Raw genomic sequence first — 20,222 nt, 5'->3', positions numbered from 1 at the left:
CTACTTCACGGATTCAATAAAAATTTGCAAACCATAGTATTCATGTAGAGGGACAAGTGATCTTTCATTTGAGGTAAATCTCACCCCTTATTCCCTATTAAGAATTTAGGGGTGATAGCCCCTACACCTAGGGTTGAGGATATTTCGGCTCACAATTCTGCTCAAAATATGTCCCCCTCCGAGTAAAAATTGACCTGTTACAGCATTTTTTCTGAAAACAACCTTGTCGCGACATAATTGGCCTTGCAAGTTTTTAAACTGTCACCCTGTATCTTTATAATTGTATAACAAGCTGTATGTTTGATAGAAAACTACTTTGAAACTTGTTCTTGTTTGTGGAATGAAATGAAGTCATTTTTCGATTTAAAAAAAGTATTTCTCTCAAGTTCTAAAGGAGAAACTCTTGTTTCTGGTAATGAATATCTAAATTTCACCGACCTCGATGACACCGTTTGGTCTTGACGTTTTTTCTAATGACCCGTAGATCTAAATGTGATTCATATTCTGAAAGATCATCTCTTCTATACTTCATTCAAATTTGTTTTAGCAGTCGGTTGGCCATGAAATAATTTTCTCAAGTTTTTGTAACTAGAACGAAGTTAGGTTGGCACTCATGAAATGTCGTTAATGTCATAAAGCGGTTGCCACAACTAATATCAATTTTTATTACGAAAATGCCGAAAGTGATTGAAAAAAGAGACAGGGTTTCAGGAAGTGCTATTTAGAATTCAGGTCCGCTCATTCAAATAGTTATTATACCCTGATATTCTAAAATCCACAATACGTCAGACGGTAGCGAACATATTCAATGTAAGAGAATTTATATAATGTTCCATCTGAATCTAAAGGACTTATATTTCAGCTGAATATTTCCACAATCAGAAAGATTGTGAATGAAGAGGATGACAAAGAATTTCCTTCTATTGGGAGACCCAAAAAAGTGGTGGCATTTGAGAATTTTATGTTTGAGTGAATTAATGCGAAAAGTTTACTATAGGATTTTCGATAAATGTCATCGGAGAATGAGTTCCCTAAAATGGATTTTTCTATTTTTCATTTGACTTGTCCTATACAATTATAGTTGTATATAGTATAGACACAAATGTCTTAAGGTACCAATAAAAACCTAGTTATTATTATTATATCAATGCATTAAGATGAACAGCCACAAATACGCACCAGTTGTCCTGCTAATTGTTTATTCATGTGAAATTTTTGTTCAACGGTGAAGTTGCATTTTAACTTGAAACTTCCTTTAATTCCTTTTACTTATGTATTGATGCAAGATGATTTTTGTTGAAGCCAAAGAAGATAACGAACATTAACTCTCCTCAAGCTGGTGCATATTATGATATTATACTGATCTCTTGTATTTTCCATGCAAATAACTGGATTTGGCATGCCTTCAATCAGTTTGTATAAACTTCAATTATGTTCGTCATATATTTTCCGAAGAGATTCGACATTGTGATAAAATACGTAATAACAGAAACTTTTAAGTAGAACGGGCAACATAGCGTTGATTTAAAACCCAAAAATGTTTTGACAAGCTTCATAACCCCACATTTTCGTACTATACAGAGTGAAATGTGTCAAATTTCCATGGCCAACCGACTGCTAACATAAAATTGAATGAAGTATAGTAATAAATCTCGTCATTTTATCCAACGAGGTGCAGTGGCAGTCCCAGGAATGATCTCGGGGTAGTGGCATGATTTTTCGTTCAAAACTACTCTGATACTAATTCTTAGCCTTAGTCAAGTCCTCAAAGGGGTGGGGGGCACACCCCGGATGCGTATTTTGAATAAACTGATAATGACGATGAGGAAAATAAGATTAACAACTATTTTCCACAACGATAACGATGAAAGAAGTATCAGATAAAAATTCAACCAATCGCCCATAAGAGAATCCGAAAATTCGAAGACCCTAACCGCCGCGGCTACCCCAAGGCGGAAAATCTCACCCCCACGAAAAAAAGCATTGCGCCATGCAGTCCATTCATCGCGTCCTGTCGAATCTCCGTGAAACACGCCACCTACCCCCTACTACCCCCTCCCCACCCTCCGATGCACCAACCCCCAACTCTAATTGCAATGGCCTACTGAGCGCGAGAGATCTCTCCGCTGCATTTTCTGCAACCTAGAACCGAGCCACATCGGATCTAGTAGACTACGTCGGTTCTAGCGTGGCGGCCAGTCGCCATTTGACACACCAGCGCTAAACAACCGCGCACCGGCCTCCTAGATCGTCCTGCTCGCCGCTCGCCACGATCCGAACTTTCTGAGCGTACTTTTCGAACGACGACGGAAAAAATCCGGTGGTTGTTGATTCGACACCGGCAGTGCAATCGGAAGTGCCCCCCGACTTATCATGGATTAGAGACGGTGCCCGCATCGAGTTCACCGAACATGGAATTGTGCACGATGTTCACCCTGTTCGGATTAAGGTTCAAACACCTATCGCACCCCGTGGAACCCCTGAACAGGCGGTAAAAACCTGGAAAAATGATAGAGAAATCGACGAATCACCGTTTACAAATTCTTAGGATAACTCTTAGGTTATATTCTAGATAATATGAAATGAAAAACGTAGATAGTGGTTTAGTATAGAAAAGTAGGTAAAAGCAATACAAACACTTTAAAGAATGGCTGTTCACAAATCGTACAACTTGAGGAAACGCTTCGCCATCACCAAGAACTGGGTGATTCAGTTCTCCTGTTTCTATCTGCTCTTCAGCACCATCAGCAGGAATTTGGTGAGTTGCGAACGGCTGAGGCACCATTCGCACTCGGAGGACTTGTACGTGTCGCAGCTTGAGGATAATCTGGAGGCGAAAAAAATCGCCAGTTGTCCGAACTGCGTGTACCGCAACGGAAACAAGGACCAGAAGGTCGAGAGCGACAACCTTAGGTTGGAGGTGATAAAGAAACAGATATTATCGAAGTTAGGCTTAAGGGATAAACCAAATGTGACGTATAGTCTTCCAAGAGAGGTCGTTCTCGAGACTCTCTACAGGGCGGAAAACAGTGAATTTTTCAGCACTTACAGGGATGAGGATTTTGTTTCTACCACGAGTGCCAGGACGGAGCCGCAGGAGCAGATGGATGTGGACGATTTTTATGGGAGGACGTCCGAGATCATTTCCTTCGCCGAAGAAGGTAAGAGCCCTATTTTTCAGTATAGACGCTTCTGAAGGAGAAAGACTCTAGCATTTCTCATCGAAATTCCTATTAAATGTGACTTGACAAGAATTCTGTATGACCATCATCATCATCATACATATTTCGTACGTATTTCGAGTTATTTTGCTCCCTGCCTACTCCTTCTTTCGTTTTAATCTTGGTAAAACTGATGAGGATTCGATCAGCTGTTTGCTAGGCTGATTGGTCCTGCTAGGACCAATTATCAAGGATATGATAACCCCATAATTTGGGACTTCCCTTCGAATCCACTGAGGGTTAAATGTTTTTTGATCCTGCTCAATTTAATTTAATTTAGTATGTGCCTTTTGATCCAATTTCATTGAACTAAAATTTTGATATTTTTTGTTTAATTGAAATTAATGTTATTTTGCTTACCTCTGTCATTTCAGAATGTTGTTTTTTTTTTTGAATATTTTTTTATGAAAATTCATTCTGAGATTCACTCATACGGAAGTGGATATGTTCTGAGCGATTTTTTTTTCAATTTGAGCTCTAAACTATGCCAATGATCTAGTAGAACCTAAAAAAAATCGGTAGAAATTTCAACTGAAAACCCAAAAGGCACAAAAATATAATGATACGCGGTTTCTTCAACAATTCAAGAGCCAAAACTTTTTCAGCGTGGTAATAAATTAGTCTGAACTTATTACCAGATTTCAAATCCAAAGTGGATATGTTCTGAGAGATTTTTTCATCAATTTGAGCTTTATTAACTCTGCCATTGATCTAGTAGAACCTAAAAAAAATCGGTAAAAACTTCAACTGAGAACCCAAAAGGGACAAAAATATAATGATATCAACCCACGGTTTCTTCAACAATTCAAGAGCCAAAAATTTTTCAGCATGGTAATAAATTAGTCTGAAATTATTACCAGATGTCAAATCCAAAGTGGATATGTTCTGAGAGATTTTTTTTTTTCAATTTGAGCTCTATTAACTATATGCCATTGATCTAGTAGAACCTAAAAAAAAATCGGTAGAAACTTCAACTGAGAACCCAAAAGGGACAAAAATATAATGATATCAACCCACGGTTTCTTCAACAATTCAAGAGCCAAAACTTTTTCAGCGTGGTAATAAATTAGTCTGAAATTATTACCAGATGTCAAATCCAAAGTGGATATGTTCTGAGAGATTTTTTTTTCAATTTGAGCTCTATTAACTATATGCCATTGATCTAGTAGAACCTAAAAAAAATCGTTCTCAACTGAGAACCCAAAAGGAACAAAAATATAATGATATCAACCCGCGGTTTCTTCAACAATTCAATAGTCAAAACTTTTTCAGCTTGGTAATAAATTAATCTGAAATTATTACCAGATGTCAGATCCAAAGTGGATATGTTCTGAGAGATTTTTTTTTCGATTTGAGCTCTATTAACTATGCCATTGATCCAGTAGAACCTAAAAAAAATCGGTAAAAACTTCAACTGAGAACCCAAAAGGGACAAAAATATAATGATACGCGGTTTCTTCAACAATTCAAGAGCCAAAACTTTTTCAGCGTGGTGATAAATTATAGTCTGAAATTATTACCAGATGTCAAATCTAAAGTGGATATGTTCTGAGAGATTTTTTTTCAATTTGAGCTCTATTAACTATGTCATTGATCTAGTAGAACCTAAAAAAATCAGTAGAAACTTCAACTGAGAACCCAAAAGGGACAAAAATATAATGATATCAACCCACGGTTTCTTCAACAATTCAAGAGCCAACAATTTTTCAGCATGGTAATAAATTTGTCTGAAATTATTAAAACTGGAAGACGTGGGTGATATCTTGTGTTCGAAAAAGATTCATCAAATAAATGAAAAACTTTATTCTGAAATTTTTCATTCGACAAAAGCGTTTATGATATTTCAACAGCCTGTATCTTTTAAACCGAGCCCATTTGAAAAAAATGGCAAAAAAAGTGTTTCTTGTGGCCACAAGAATTTACTGTTAAAATATTTGTACGAGTCAAAGAATCTCTGAATAAATAAAAATTTGGGGTTTATATTAATTTAAACATATGGAAGTTTCTATTATATCACTGAAGTATGGAACTGAAAAAAATCTTTTCATCTTAAAGAAGTCTGTATAGAATGTATCAATTTTTGTTCAATATTACTGGAACTTCAAGAAATAGATGAGCGACCAATTCATAAAGCCGTAAAATGAGTAGTCACTTACAACTTGAAAACAAAATGATTAAAGGATGCCGATAGGGATGCGGTTTTGGCCATTACCCAGCTTTTGAAAATTGAACGATGATGATGAAATTTTTTCCTAGCCCTTACGGTTACAGAGTCGCCATTCAAACCCTTCGGATTTTGCCCACCCTGTGTATCAAATTTGTATATGTACATGGCGCAACTCTTGTTTTGGAGCATCGAACAACGTTTTCCATACGTTGTAACTCAGTTTCTCGAGTCAACCTCAGAACTGCAATGAGAGATTGTAATGGAATGCGAGACCAATACCTACATTTTCATTTCCCATTGTATCATATTTAACATGAATTTGAATGTTACATTTCCCTACAAAAAGAATTATAAAATGGTCGTATTATAGTTTCATAACTTCGTAATAATTTTATAGGAAATGCGATTATGTCAATAATGGAAAATCATTTTGATTCACAGTTTATCTCTCCCTCATTTCTCATTTATTAATTAATTGAAGGAAATTGTGATTTTTTACGTTTCCTAGAACCATGGATTTGAGAACAATGTCTAGGAAATGTATGTATTGAATAATCTTCGCATAATTATTTCAGACATGGATAAAGTTTCCTAGAAACTACAATTCCTATGTTCATTACTTTTATGGTAGGAAATATAGACAGTATGCTGCAATAATTCAACTTTGATACATGTCTGAACCTCGGTCTGAACACATTGCTCAGACTTCAATTCTTTGTTAGTTATGTCAATTGGAAATGACAGATTTTCGAGAAAAATAATGAATTATATTTAATATACGAGTTTGACTCGTTCAAATATTGTAACAGTAGATTCTTGAGGTCAAAAGAAACACTTTTTTCCTATACCATTTTTTCCGATTCGGCCCTGATAAAGAGATATAGCCATTTTAAATTCTTATAATGAGCTGTGCCACCCCTGGAAAAACAAAATTACCCTCAGAATAACTGTGACACTACACATCTGTTGATCTTTCAAAGTGCATTCGGTCAAAGTAACCAATTCTTCAAATTTCACAGATAATTTTTGAACATGGAATTACTCGAAAACGGCTTATTATACGAGAGAATATGACGAATACTTTCATTATACAGAAAGTTAAAATATTCGTGAGAAAGAGTCCATCTTAGTTTCAAGAGTTGGGCTCTTTGAATTTTTGGTATTTTCATAGTACGTAATGGACCTAATGAGAAAACTAGAAAACGTGGGTGATATTTTGTGTTCGAAGAAGATTCACCAATTAAATGAAGAACTATATTCCGAAATTCATTTCATTCGATAAAACCGTTTGTGGAAAACAACTTAAAGATACGTTCTATTGTGAATCTATTGGTAACCAATTATTTTAAAGAATCTAGAAATTGAGGTCTATTTAATTTTCCTGTAACATTTTGAGAGTCCTCTACCTAATAAAGGGAATGGTGTTTCTGTGAGAGGTGTTATATTATATTGAAGATGAGAAACCTAAAAACAATCCACTTCTCTATCTACATCCATTGAAATCGAAAGAAAAAAAAACACTTGAAGAGAATCTTAGGAATATCCTAAATTTTTTTTGTCCTCACTGAGAGTTTTTGGTTTTTGCCGAATGAAAAATTTTGTTGCACACCTTCTTCGAAACAAACCTCAAACTCTGCGATCCGATAAAAACGCACATGGAATCAACAAATGTTCCGAAACAGTTATCAATCTTCTCCTCTGTAAGTCTTTCAGCGCACATAATTAATATCAGGTAAAATTCTTGCATGAAGATCTTATCTCAATAAATTCATGTTAGTCACATATCCGTCAGGTGTGTACCGTTAGCTTAAAAAACTGTTTGGGGTTGAATTTTAATGGTAGGGTGAGATCCATACAGCCGATTATTCCGATACTATCTGGGTAACGGGACTGTTGAAAAGGTAGCGCAAAATTTAGACCCATGTGAATCGATGAGAGTGCACGTTTTTCCTTGTGAAGATTATGTAACGTGATATTATGAGCTGAATGATATACAGCGTGTTTCTGACCGTGAACCACATCGGTATCGGATGTGTTGGTTCTCTGGTCACGTTGAACAGATGTTACAAGTACATCAAATTACAAAAATAGAGTAAGATGAAAATCATCAGAACTGAATGGATTACTCAATTTGAAATGTTGTATGTTGGATATCTCGAACTTTGTCAATTTGACATATACGGTTGATCGTTAACAATTATGTTTTTATATTTTTGAACAACAATACGAGGATGTATTGATATCTAGTTAGCCTAGACCAGTTCCATGCATAAAAAAAATATTACATTACCATATAGCAACGGACAATAACTCATTAGAAGTGTCAGTGTGAAGTTACGCAATGAATTAAAAGGAGGAAGTTGTCCACCGAAATTGTGAAAATCGAAAAATTGGAGTATTGAGTCATCATCAAGTACCTGTATTTAAAAGGATTAAGAGGTGAGCAGATTTACGAAGATATGCTCAATACCCGTGGTGATCAATGTCCTTCGTATGCGACCATGAAAAATTGGACTGCAAGGTTCAAAAGAGGTACATTTTCCATTGAAGATGATGACCGATCGGAAAGACCTGTTTCTGTGTCAGTCTCCGAAAATATCGTTACAGTTCATGACATACTGGATATTTTATACGGATGCGTTCATCATATTTGGACATGAGAAAAATTGCTGCAAAATGGATCCCCAAATGTTGAATGAACAAAAAGCGTGCAAGGGTAGAAGCATCGCTTTCGATCTGTGCTCGATTTGAAAACAATTTTGACTTCTTGAATCAAATTGTTACTATGGATGAGTTCTACGATCCACAAAGAAAGCAACAATCGATGAAATGGCGACACTCTGGTTTTCAAGACCTAAGAAGTTTCGTGTCAAAAAATCTGCTGGAAAAGTTCTTGCTTCAGTTTTTTGGGATTGCCATGGAGTAATCATGATTGATTTTTTGGATAAGGGTAGAACAATAACCGAAGAATACTATTCGACATTTCTGACCATTCTACGGTTAAAAATTAAAGAGAAAAGACTTGAAAAGCTATGCAAAGTTGTTTTGTTTTTGCAGGACAACGCCCTTGCACACAAATCTCATGTTGCCATGCAAAAAATTCGTGATTTAGGGTTTGAATTACTTGAACACCCCCCTTATTCACCAGATCCATTCGACTATCATCTCTTTCCTCAACTGAAAAAGAAGTTTAAAAGTTCGTAAATTTTCTTTCAACGAGGAGGTAATAAAAGCTGTGGAGGTCTGGTTAGCAGTGACAGAAGAAAATTTTTTTTGAAAGGTCTAGGAGACGTTGCAGGTTCGCTGTAATACATGTATCCAAATAAGAGGAGAATGTGTTGAGTAATAAAATATTTTGACATTGAAATTTTGTTTGGTTCTATAGTAGGCTAATAAGTTTTCGATGCATCCTCGTACATCACTAAAATTTTCATTTGGTAACAGATGAAAACTTTGACGGAGACGGAGGTGAAAGAGACCACCTTGTTTTCCACGTTCCTTTTGGTCAAGAGTATACATATATGTTCAAATTGTTCTGACCGTGAATCTGTCCTATTAAATTACCCTATCATTCCGTCCTGCTCATTGAAAAAACCTTTATTCTGTAACGTAGGTAGATATCAGTTTCCGCGTGTTTATTTATAGACCAAAAAGTCTATTTATATACTGCTTATTAATCATCATTACAGGGATAGATGATAGTTAGTGATTACTGATATTGAAAATTACATCATCAACTTCAGAAAAAATCTTGAGAAGACTCTTTTGGTGTAAAACGATGTAATCAATAGGATCAAGAGAATATGGAAAGATTATATTTTGGTTCATCTAAAGATTAGACAAATTCTGAATGAATCAGTAACGTTGCCATTTATTATAAATACCCAAAAACATAACCCTTTTATTCAGAATTGCATGCGATGTAGGATGTAGGGAATAACAAGTAAAATATATTCAACATCCAGTTGAACAAGTTAGTTTTGGTTATACTGTGGAATCTATATTGAACAATTTGAAAATTTTAATTGCTAAAGGAAGGAAAAATAATTTCCAAAAATAAATTTTGTTCAATTTCCCTAGGACCAACAGGAACAGGAAAACAAAAGTCCATGTAAGGTGTTGTTCTGTTATCCTTCACTTCAACATCTGAATCCCCTCAGATCGTCAGTTACAGACAGCAGAACTCCAGGTTTCAACCCAATTATTGTATCCAATTCGGGATCTACTACAACCGTAGCCCAATCTAATCCTTTTCCTTTCACATCTTTCCTGCAAGACACGTGACTTCTGGATCAGGTGATGGGGTTTGTTTACCTTCTCTCACTTCCAGACTGTCTCGTCGGTTCATTTCGGGCAGTAAGCACCCCTTAGGTAAACACTGGCTGAGTTTTAAACTATACAAATCGATTGGGTGCGTCTGGTTTTTGAACTTTTTGATGAGAAAATTTTGATAATTCCTCTCGAAGAGTCCATTTGGATGAGGATTAGACAGGTGTAGAACATTTTAATTGCAATTCGATTTTGACGACTGGTTTTGATTTTTTTCTATTCTTCCATTCTAGGAATTTTATTTCTGGGTATTCTACCATTACTTTATTGAGATGAGTAAACGCAGGAAAAATTAAACCCCCAAGTGGAAAAGATTGCTTTTAACCATGAGAATGATGGTAGTAGTAGCTATGTCAGATTGAACTAAAATTCACAATCCAATTCAGAGAAGATTTGGAAACTGTATATCAAGCCCTTAAAGCCTCTTGAAATTTATAAATGGGACAATGATCAACCAGATGATTTATGGTTTCTTCTGGTTTCCCAAATTAACAATGGGGACTTTCAACTGAATTCCATCGGAAGAGCATACTATTGCACCGTCTGTGACCTGTTCTTATACGATTCAGAATGCGCCATATTTTCCTGGGTAGATCAAAACCAGGAACTCTATTTGAGGGATCAGTAACTAGGTAATTCTTTGTTGAAATTCAGAAATTCCATTCAGAATGCCCAATGTCCTTGTCACTGAGAACAGAGTTGGACATCAGCATCCAAACATTCGATGTAACTCTTGGAGTCCATTCACGAAAGAGCAGGTCGACTGGATGACTATCCAGCATTACATCCAGTTGGAATATTATAAAAACAGATAGGAAATGATCTGCTGCTCAATTCTCAAGAAGCACTAAGACGTCCATATATGGGACGAAATATGAGTATCTATACAAAATCCTCTGCTAAATGCTTCTTTACGGAAGCGAAAGCTGGACACCCTAAATGTGACATATTAAACAACTTGAAAAAACGCAACAGCGTAATCTAGGACAAATAATGCACATCAGATGGTTCCACTAAGTTTCAAATGCAGAAGTCTTGCAGCGCGCGAGTTGTATAACAATTTAGACTCGAGTAACGAAGGCCCGACTCAGATGGAGCGGCCACATTCTGAGAATGCGAGACACAAGATTCCCCAAAATAGCTCTGTATGGCGAATTCACAGAGGGATCTCGGAAACCAAGCGGCCAGTATAAGCACTTCAAGGATATACTGCATCAATACCTGATTGTTGGGACTGGGAACAGCTAGCGTTAGACAGATCACAGTGTAAGTCTTTGGTCCACAGTTATAATGGAGATTCGAGAAGAATACAGCGGCGTTCAGATCTGGTTGGTGACTATCCAAGTCCGGAGTGTGGAAGGATCTGTAGGTCACAGTTGGGTCTCTTCAGTCACAGGAGGGCACACAATCACAAGTAGCCCTAAGAAATTATAAGTTTGATCGCACTGATAGTTTTTAAGTCTTTCTGTAGATTAATCTCGGTAACGGGATACAGCAATGAAATGAAAAATAATTTCACTGAACGCTAAAATATTCCCTGTTATCAAACCACCCCTCATGTGCAGCAACCTTCAAGGGAAAACTAATGTATTATCACCTGGGGCAATATCAATTTCACTTTATTACATGCAGCCTAGCATGGAATCATCTACATAATAGCATTATCACCGATAACCATCGAATTAATGTAATCCATGCGGATTTGGAATTGAATCCAGGACATGGAATGCGACATTGTACTAATGCATTTTGCCAATGTTTGCCGAGGCTGCAGCAAGAGGAGAGACGAATGAATTGTCCTAAACACCGTTGCGGAGTGGATCATGCTGGAGGGCATATTGAGCATTAGTAACGACGTGTAATTTTGTAATTATGTTGAATTGTGAGCAAATGGGGAAATGGAACATAGCTCGTATTCAACCACCATTAGATAATGGTCGTAACACTAGATGTGCAAATTACTTTTTTGTTGGAGGAGATGAACCTCTCCACCTTTTTCCCCAATTCAAGAAAATTATTATGTTAATTGTCGGAATTTATGGGGAGTCCAAGGAACCCCTTTTCACTGACATGACATAGAATATCATTGGTCATTGGAAATTGTTTTCTTTCAATGTTTTTCCTGATGAACAAACTTATGGTAAAGTCTCTCTCGTCTCCTGTTCAACTCACCCATGGGTTAGGGAGGCATAAGCCAATTTTGGGTTCCTAAAAAAGAATTGCTGTACTCAGAATGTGCATCTCACCATCACTCTACTATTATCTATCGTTACCTAATTGGGCATGATATCTCTTCACGCAAAAAAATGAGTTGCTACCATTGACAGATACAACTTAACTGGCTTCAGAGTGAAAAGGGGTTCAACTTTCCTGGACTTCCCACACATGATCTAGAAAGTTGTCAAACGTTTCTGAAGACATCAAAATATCAGACTTTTCTGTATGGGTTTTTCAGGTATTGAAGTTTTGCTTCGAGGAAAGGATAGAACTTTTGTTTTTTTTTAGGAGCTTGTAGACGTCGTAAGATGAGGAATTGGGGCTCGAATTAAAGGGCGTTTCTTCAAAATTGACACCCTTGTCATTCCTGCATCCAAAAACGGCATCCCCGCGCCCTAGAACCCCGAAAACAGGACCCGATATATTCGCGTATCTGAGAGCCCGCCCGACGGCTAGGACGGAGCGGACCCCGCTCAAAAAACGGTCGTTGAAACGTCTGATGCCGGTGCCCGGATCGATGCCTCTGGCACCGTCGAGTCGCGTCCTCCGGCTGCGTCTGTGGCGGACGTGGAGGAAGGACGCGACGCCAGGCCGAACGCAAGATGTAATAGGAGACCCCGATGCGCGGCTTTGAGTTATGGGGGGCCGGAGAAAATGGGATTGTGTCGGTTTGGAAAGTATCCGAATGCTCGGGTGATCGAACCAAGCTCATCTCTTGTTTGAGGTCCTCTTCGGGGGAGGGTGTGCAGCTCACTGATTTTTTTTCGCTAGGTAGGGGGGGTGTAATGTGATACTTGTATTTGGTCTGAATGATGATTGGAAGCAGGAAAATCGACAAGAGATAAGGAGAGAGATGAGGATCGGTGGACATTCCCTTATTATTATTGGATAAGAGGTCTATAATAGTGATTCCCAGTATACACAGAGTTGAGGGTATCTTATCGAAGATAAACAAGGTCTAGGCCAAATAAAAAACGTATACAGTGGGGAGGTAGATATCTTCACTAATTTAAACATAGAAACTTGTTCAATCTTCTTTTCTCTGGACTCCAGAGCCGATATCATTGGTATATTCAAGAAATTCAACCTGGTTGGGAATACAAAGGCTTCAAAAGTTGATCTCCTGCTTGAGTTATCTGCTTGCGATGAGCGAGGACTTGCTTGATGTCTCCAGTAGGCTGTGACCAATCTTTTCAGATATAATAGGGGTCATTTCAACCACTTCTACTTCAGCAACGAAAGTTGTATTGGACCTGCTTTCAATTCACTAAGAAAAACAAAGCAAGATACAGATGACTGCTATTGGAATAGACGTAGAGTTACTTTTTGGCACAAATACGAATATTTTAACAGTAGATTTTTGAGATCAGAAGAAACACTTGTTTCCTTATGAAGTATCTGTAAAATTCAGAAAATTGGGTACTTTGGCTCAATACAACTCTGTTTAAAAGATCCACAGATGTATAGGGTCACAAATTCAGCTATTTATTCTGAAGGTAATTTTGTTTTTCCATGGGTGGCACAGCTCATCATTAAAACTCAAAATGCCTATATCTTTTTATCAGGGCCGATCGAGAAAAATAGTATAGGTCAAAGTGTTCCTCTTGACCTCAAGAATCTACTGTTCAAATAGTTGCACGAGTCGAAGATTCACCCTGTATTTCGACGACCATAGAAAATGACATTTTTCTGGAGACTTACCTCAGCAAAATTTCACTTGTTCATCTTGGTCCCACTTACCCCTTACTTGGTTTAATATACAGGTCTTTGAAGGTGAGGTTTTTTTTTCGACAGAAGATAGCACTGGTCAAAATGAAGCGTTTCGCCAAAAATCATTTATACAAAACTTTTAAAATAACAAAGTTGAGAATAAAATTGAAAATGATTACTGAAATATATCCTTATACGACCCTAGACCGTTTGTTAGCTGAATTATTGCAAATCAGTGGGAAAAACTTTCTCCTCAGATCATGTGGTTCTGTTTATTTATTTATTTTATTGGCTTGTTCGTTATTTATGTCGTAATGACAATAGAAACTTAGGATTGACGAATTGTTCTCATTATTTTTTAGTAACTTACACGATTTTATGAAATGGCTCATTTCGATACCAACTGACGGAAGAGACTTAGGACACAAGTATAAAAAATAGAATAATACTTCAAAATCTCACCAGTAAAATTCTTCTAAATTATTCACGAATTTTTTCACAATGGTCATTACAATCTTCTTGTACGAACATTCCAACAATCGTCGTAAAATGGGATGAAATGGGGAAACATCATAGCACTGTTTCAACATAAGCACTTTCAAGAAACTGCCTCGATTTTCTACATTTTATCCACCCTAAATTGCACGATACAACAATTAGGATCCTCTCAAAAGTGACCTGGTGCATCTAATCCGATGAACTTGGGTGTTGTGTTTTGTTTCGTTTTTGCGATGCCGGAGTCGCCTTCCACAGTCCCGTACTTGAAATTCAATGAAGTTTTGTTGACCTTCTAGGGGTTGTATCTCAGCCATCTTGGATATTTTATATAGACAATTTTTGGTTAAACGACTCATTTTGATGAGTTCTACCTTCTTGAAAAAATAACTCACCTGTATAAAGAGATATGTTAGCCTAAAAAAGTCATAACAAAAAAGTTCTTGAAATATTTTTTTACATCTAATGATTCGTAAGCTTTGATATTTTATTTTATTTTTTATGAAAAACAATTGCCCTTTATTCAATATTCCATGATTTTAATGGGTTAATAGCGATTTTCCCGTTTCAATTCGATAATTCAATAAATGATTACAATCCTCCCATAGGTCGAGAGTCGAATCCGGCAATTCCATCCCGAATCGATATTTCCCATTAAGCTCAATCCGCGTTATTAAAAATAACAATCGAAATGAGACGAGTTCGGAATGAGCTGCCCGTATTCCGGATCGCAATTCCGGACTATGCACCGGATTCGACCCCATAAAAAGCGGCCGTTACTGAGTCGCAGCAATCAAATATTCAGATCCGGCAGCGTAACTGCATCGGTTTTTACGCGGTTATCGATAGAGTCGCGGCCAGATTCTGTGCAAGCGGGCGCTTATTGTCGGCAATCCACAGATACCGCCCGCTGGCGAGGCGCTCTCTTCGAATACCTCCTCGGTGCGACGGATGCGGATTGTTCGAAAAGTTGGCTGTGGATGACTCACGAGGATCCCGAGGATGACTGCATGAATCTTTGTTTTCTGCCATTTTCTAGTGACTTCTTATGTTCCTCGTTTGCTACGAAAGTTTCGATAGACATTGTTCAAAAACATTTATTGCATATCGTTCACAATCCTGAAAAAGTCACCGTCATGAAGCTAATACAGAAATAAATACAAATACTAACAACACCTATAAACTCAGAGTGACATGATTCAACTAAAAACCTGACCTAGACACTGAGAAAGTTCAACAAATTCACTATTAACACAACGTAGTAGAGTAATAATTTTATAATTGATATAAACAATGTTGGTCTAAAAGAGTGCTAAATTCATCAATGAATACAGCATCCACAGAGACGGGCTGCTTACAAGTAAGCAAGATTAAAACGTCCACCAGAAAAATAGGAGATATACAATTGATAAACTATGAGAGATACAAAATGCGAATACTAATGAGGAAAATCACTAATCGTTGATTTTGAGAAGAGCAGACGGCTTGTGATTTAATCTGTATATCGAGAAAGATGAATAAATATGAAAATATATCCATGAGGATACAAAGCATAATGCGGATATCATACCATTTGAGATAGTAAACGATTACCAGAGCAGGCGTTCCAGGGTGGAACCAGGACGAGAGTCTGTCAACCAGTTACATGGCTCACTACTGAGCGTTCAACCATATTGGTGATGTTCACATCGTGTTCTGAAGGAAATCAAATAAATCCAGGGTCCACCCTGGAGAACATGAGGAAGAATTCATCTGAATCTAGAGTAACAGCAATAAGTCATAGGTAAGTGAGAGGTTCACAACAGAGTTGACTTGAGAAACGAAATAAACTGATTGAAATTAATCTCCATTCATTGCTGTATCCCGTTACCGGATATTAATCTACAGAAAGACGTAAAAAAAGAACAGACTTATAATTTCTTGGGGCTAATTGCGATTGTGTGCCCTCCTGTGACTGAAGAGATCCACCCGTTACCAACAGATCCTTCCACACTCCGGGAATGGATAGTCACCAACCAGATCTGGCCGCCGCTGAATTCTTCTCGAGTCTCCATTATAACTGTGCACCATAGATCTCTACTGTGACCTGTCTAACGCTAGTTGTTCCCACTTATGATTGGCATTAACTGATTTCGGGGATTGAGGAAGTGTATCCTTAAACCGCTTATACTGGCCTCCTGGTCAATTCGCCATTCAAAGCTATTTTGGGAAGACTTGTGTCTTGCATCCTCAAAATGTGGCCGCTCCATCTGAGTCGGGCCCTCGTTACTTGAGTCTCAATTGTTGTACAACTCGCGCGTTGCAAGACTTCTGCATTCGAAACTTTGTGGAACCATCTGATGTGCATTATCTGTCTCAGATGACGTTGTTGCGTTTTTCCAAACCCCAAATATGTCGCCTGTAGGGCGTCCAGCTTCCGCTTCCGTAAAGCAGCGTTGGGAGGGCGACTGCTTTGTAAACAGCTGTCTTGGTCTTCAGATTGAGGTAGAGATTTTGAAATAATCTGACCTTTAGCTTCCAGAATATCCGTGATGCCGAATTGATACGGTTGTCTATTTCCGTGTCTAGGTTAGCCCTAGTATTTATGAAGCTTTCCAAGTATTTGAACTGCTCGACCTGTTCTAGAGTTTCATTCTACAGGCTGATTTCTGTTTGAAGGCTTTCTGGCGGACTTACCAGGATTTTGGTTTTGGCATTTGTAAGTTTGTAGAACCATCTGATGTGCATTATCTGTCTTAGATGACGTTGTTGCGTTTGTTCAAGTTGTTCAATATGTCGCCTGTAGGGCGTCCAGCTTTCGCTTCCGTAAAGGAGCGTTGGGAGTACGACTGCTTTGTAAAGAGCTCTCTTGGTCTTCAGATTGAGGTCGTGATTGCGAAACACTCTTACCCTTAGCTTCCAGAATGCGCGTGATGCCGAATTGATGCATTAATCTCATGAACATGAGAAGGCAATAAATCAATGAGAAAAGCATGATAAAGTTCAGTTCTGATGTTACATACCCATTTCCATGTGAGAATCTGTATGTAAATTGTAAAATATAATAAAATTCATATCCTGAGGACGCACATAAATGGGTTGACTCGAGTGAACTTATCAGTTGAGCAGTATTATTGAGGATTAAAAATTCAGTAGCGTAGACAAGAGCAAGATCGGATGGTACATTGCTCAATTTTCAACAGATATAGTCATGGTTTATCGTTTATTCCTTTTATTTAGTGCTTACTAATTTGGTTGATTCTGAAAGTCAGGGTGATATAAAAGCACTGTGGTCTCACGTGCTCGAATTTGGTTCAGCGTGTTTTAAATAGATTTTGTTTCTCTAAAAACAAACAACTTTCTTTCTATGAAAGAAATTGGAGTTCCTGCACATATATCCCTATCTTGAGGATATTATATTTCCCAAAAAGATGACTGAACAAAAAAGAGTTTGAGAACGTTGAGATGCATCATTTTTCTTTGAAAAAGATCTTCTCAAACTGGAACAGTTACAATTTCGTAAGTTCTGCATCTTTGGATGGACAGAACAAACGCACAGGTTATAAAGTCTTTCTGAACATGTAACAATTATAATCGAATCCATAAACACCAAAAAAAAAAAAGTCCAGGAAAGTTTAAACCCCGGCATGTCGATGGGGAAACTGAAGACTATTTTACTGCCACTCCGAGGAAGTTGGCGTTGAAGTTTCAGGGTCATTGCTTGAATCAGGGCAGGCGCTGCACTCGGATTACGAGTTAATACGTTCTGGTTTCCGGGCTATTTCCGGATTTTTCAATTAAGAGGTTTGTCTGCTCGCTCGGAAACTATCCGAATTTTTATTGGAGCGGACGCTAACGGGTTTTTATCTTTTTTCGTCAATTTGGTAATTACCGAGGACGACGATGCATTTTCATTGAAATTATATGACATACACTTCATGGAATAAATATAGATATTGAACGAATTTTTTCATGAAGAAACATGGGGAGAAATATGCAAATAAATTTTTTTATTATAATAATTTAATTATTCATAATCAAAGAAAAACTTAATGTTGAAAGAACAAATCGGAGTCCATTTCATTTCATTTCCTGATGCTTTTTCTCAGCTCAATTTCCACCCTGACATATCCCAATAAAAACATGAAGAACAACAAAATTATCATAAGAGGTTGTCTCCAAATCTGAAGACGTAGAAAAACCGGAAAAAGCGTTCCTCTACTAATGTAACATTAGTTGATTCCTACTACCCCCAGCTCTCCCAAAGTAATCCTTTTCCCTCCCCTTTAGGGGCGAAACTTTGGCTTCTTTCGCGTGTCATAAATTGTTGCAGGGTCGTATCCTGTTGGAATCAGGGGATAATTTGCGACAGGGATGTTGTAATTCTTTGAGTGTTTCGTTTGTCGTTGAGGGGATATCAACGTTTCTCGGGTATGAGATAATATAGAAGTTTGTTTTGTATCTTGCCTTGTCGGAGGGGTGAGAAATATTTGCCCAACATATCAATTGACAGAAATATTCGTGTTGGATATTGAGTGATCCCCCTGTCAATGAATTAGGGTTGGATAAAACATTTTTGTTGTTTCTTTTACTGATGTGAAATTTTTTGCTTTTGGGCTTCGTGTCGACTTGGAATATTTATTGGTTTCGATGAGTAAAGATCTTCTGCGAAAAAATCGAAGATTCTTCATTGTTGGGTTTTTACCCTCAATAAAGAACTGATATTCTATCCTCACAGTTTATACGGGGTGAGTCTTTCACTCGTGTTCGAAAAAGATTTATCAAATAAATGAAAAACTATATCCCGAAATTCATTTCATCAGATAAAATCGTTTGTGAGATAGAACTAAAGATGAAATTCTTCTGTTTCTTTTGACTCAGGAATCAACTGTTAAAATATTTGTTTATTATCGGAATATCACTACCCATCCTCATTTTTCTATTGAATATTGTCATAAAATGTATTCTCACTTCAGTTCAGAACGCTGAAAGCCAGAAGAAATAAATCATTTCTGTTGAAAATTTTGTGAGAATGTTTGAAAGCAAAAGTTCGTCAGTTTTCTTCGATTTTACATTTGGTAACAGAATGAAGAATACGAACCTGTGTCATGGCATGAACTGCATGAAACGAATATCTGAAGCACTGAATATTTCATACGAACGCGATCATCATATAGTTCACGTCAATTTAGACATTGAAAAATTTCTGTAAAATGGATCCCCAAATGTTTGAATGTTGACCAAAAGCGTGCAAGAGTAGAAGCATCGCGTTCGATCTGTGCTAGATTTGAAAACGATGTAGACTTCTCAAACCGAATTGTTACTATGGATGAGACTTGGGTACATTTCTACGATCCAGAAACAATGTAACAATCGATGAATGGCGACACTCTGGTTCTCCAAGACCTAAGAAGTTTCATGTTCAAAAATCTGCTGGAAAAGTACTTGCTTCATGGGAGTAATCATGATTGATTTTTTGGATAAGGGTAGAACAATAACCGGAGAATACTATTCGATATTACTGACCACTCTACGGGAAAAAATTAAACAGAAAAGACTCTGAAAGCTATCCAAAGGTGTTTTGTTTTTGCAGCACAACGGCCCTGCACACAAATCTCATGTTGCCATGCAAAAAATTGGTGATTTAGGGTTTGAATTACTAGAACACCCCCATTATTCACTAGATTTGGCTTCATCCGACTATCATTTCTTTCCTTAACTGAAAAAAAGTTTAAAAGGTCGTGAATTTTCATCAAACGAAGAGGGAATCAAAGCTGTGGAGGTCTGGATTGCAGATCAAGAAGAAAAAATTTTATGGAAAGGTCTACAGATTTTGCAAGTTCGCTGTAATAAATGTATCCAATTAAGAGTAGAATATGTTGAATAATAAAATATTTTGACATTGAAATTTTGTTTGATTCTATGGTAGGCTAAGAATGTTTCAATATATCCTGGTATATTCCCCTATCGTGGTTTTTGAACCATCTTTGTACTACTTAATGGTATTACCTAACCTTGAAATTTTAGTTGGTGTATTCCTTTATTCTTTCTCCCCTTTTACATAGCACAGCGGTAAAGCTAGGGAAACAAGTTGAATCAGATAT

The 20,222-nt window shown here is 37.3% G+C and overlaps 1 protein-coding gene across 1 annotated transcript in view; it reads left to right on the top strand.

The window, feature by feature from the left end:
* The first annotated feature begins 2,194 nt into the window (after positions 1-2,194).
* The window catches only part of LOC123320172 (inhibin beta chain-like), a 37,093-nt gene continuing 19,065 nt past the window's right edge, over positions 2,195-20,222 (top strand). The window contains exon 1 of the mRNA XM_044907375.1: positions 2,195-3,161. Within this exon, the coding sequence (XP_044763310.1) occupies positions 2,648-3,161 (514 nt within the window). The 5' untranslated portion in view covers positions 2,195-2,647. The remainder of the gene's footprint in view (positions 3,162-20,222) is intronic.

Source organism: Coccinella septempunctata, chromosome 9 (genome assembly GCF_907165205.1).
Source record: "Coccinella septempunctata chromosome 9, icCocSept1.1, whole genome shotgun sequence".
Taxonomy (NCBI): domain Eukaryota; kingdom Metazoa; phylum Arthropoda; class Insecta; order Coleoptera; family Coccinellidae; genus Coccinella; species Coccinella septempunctata.
Note: the sequence above shows the minus strand (reverse complement) of the source record. Positions and strands in the feature narration are given on the sequence as shown.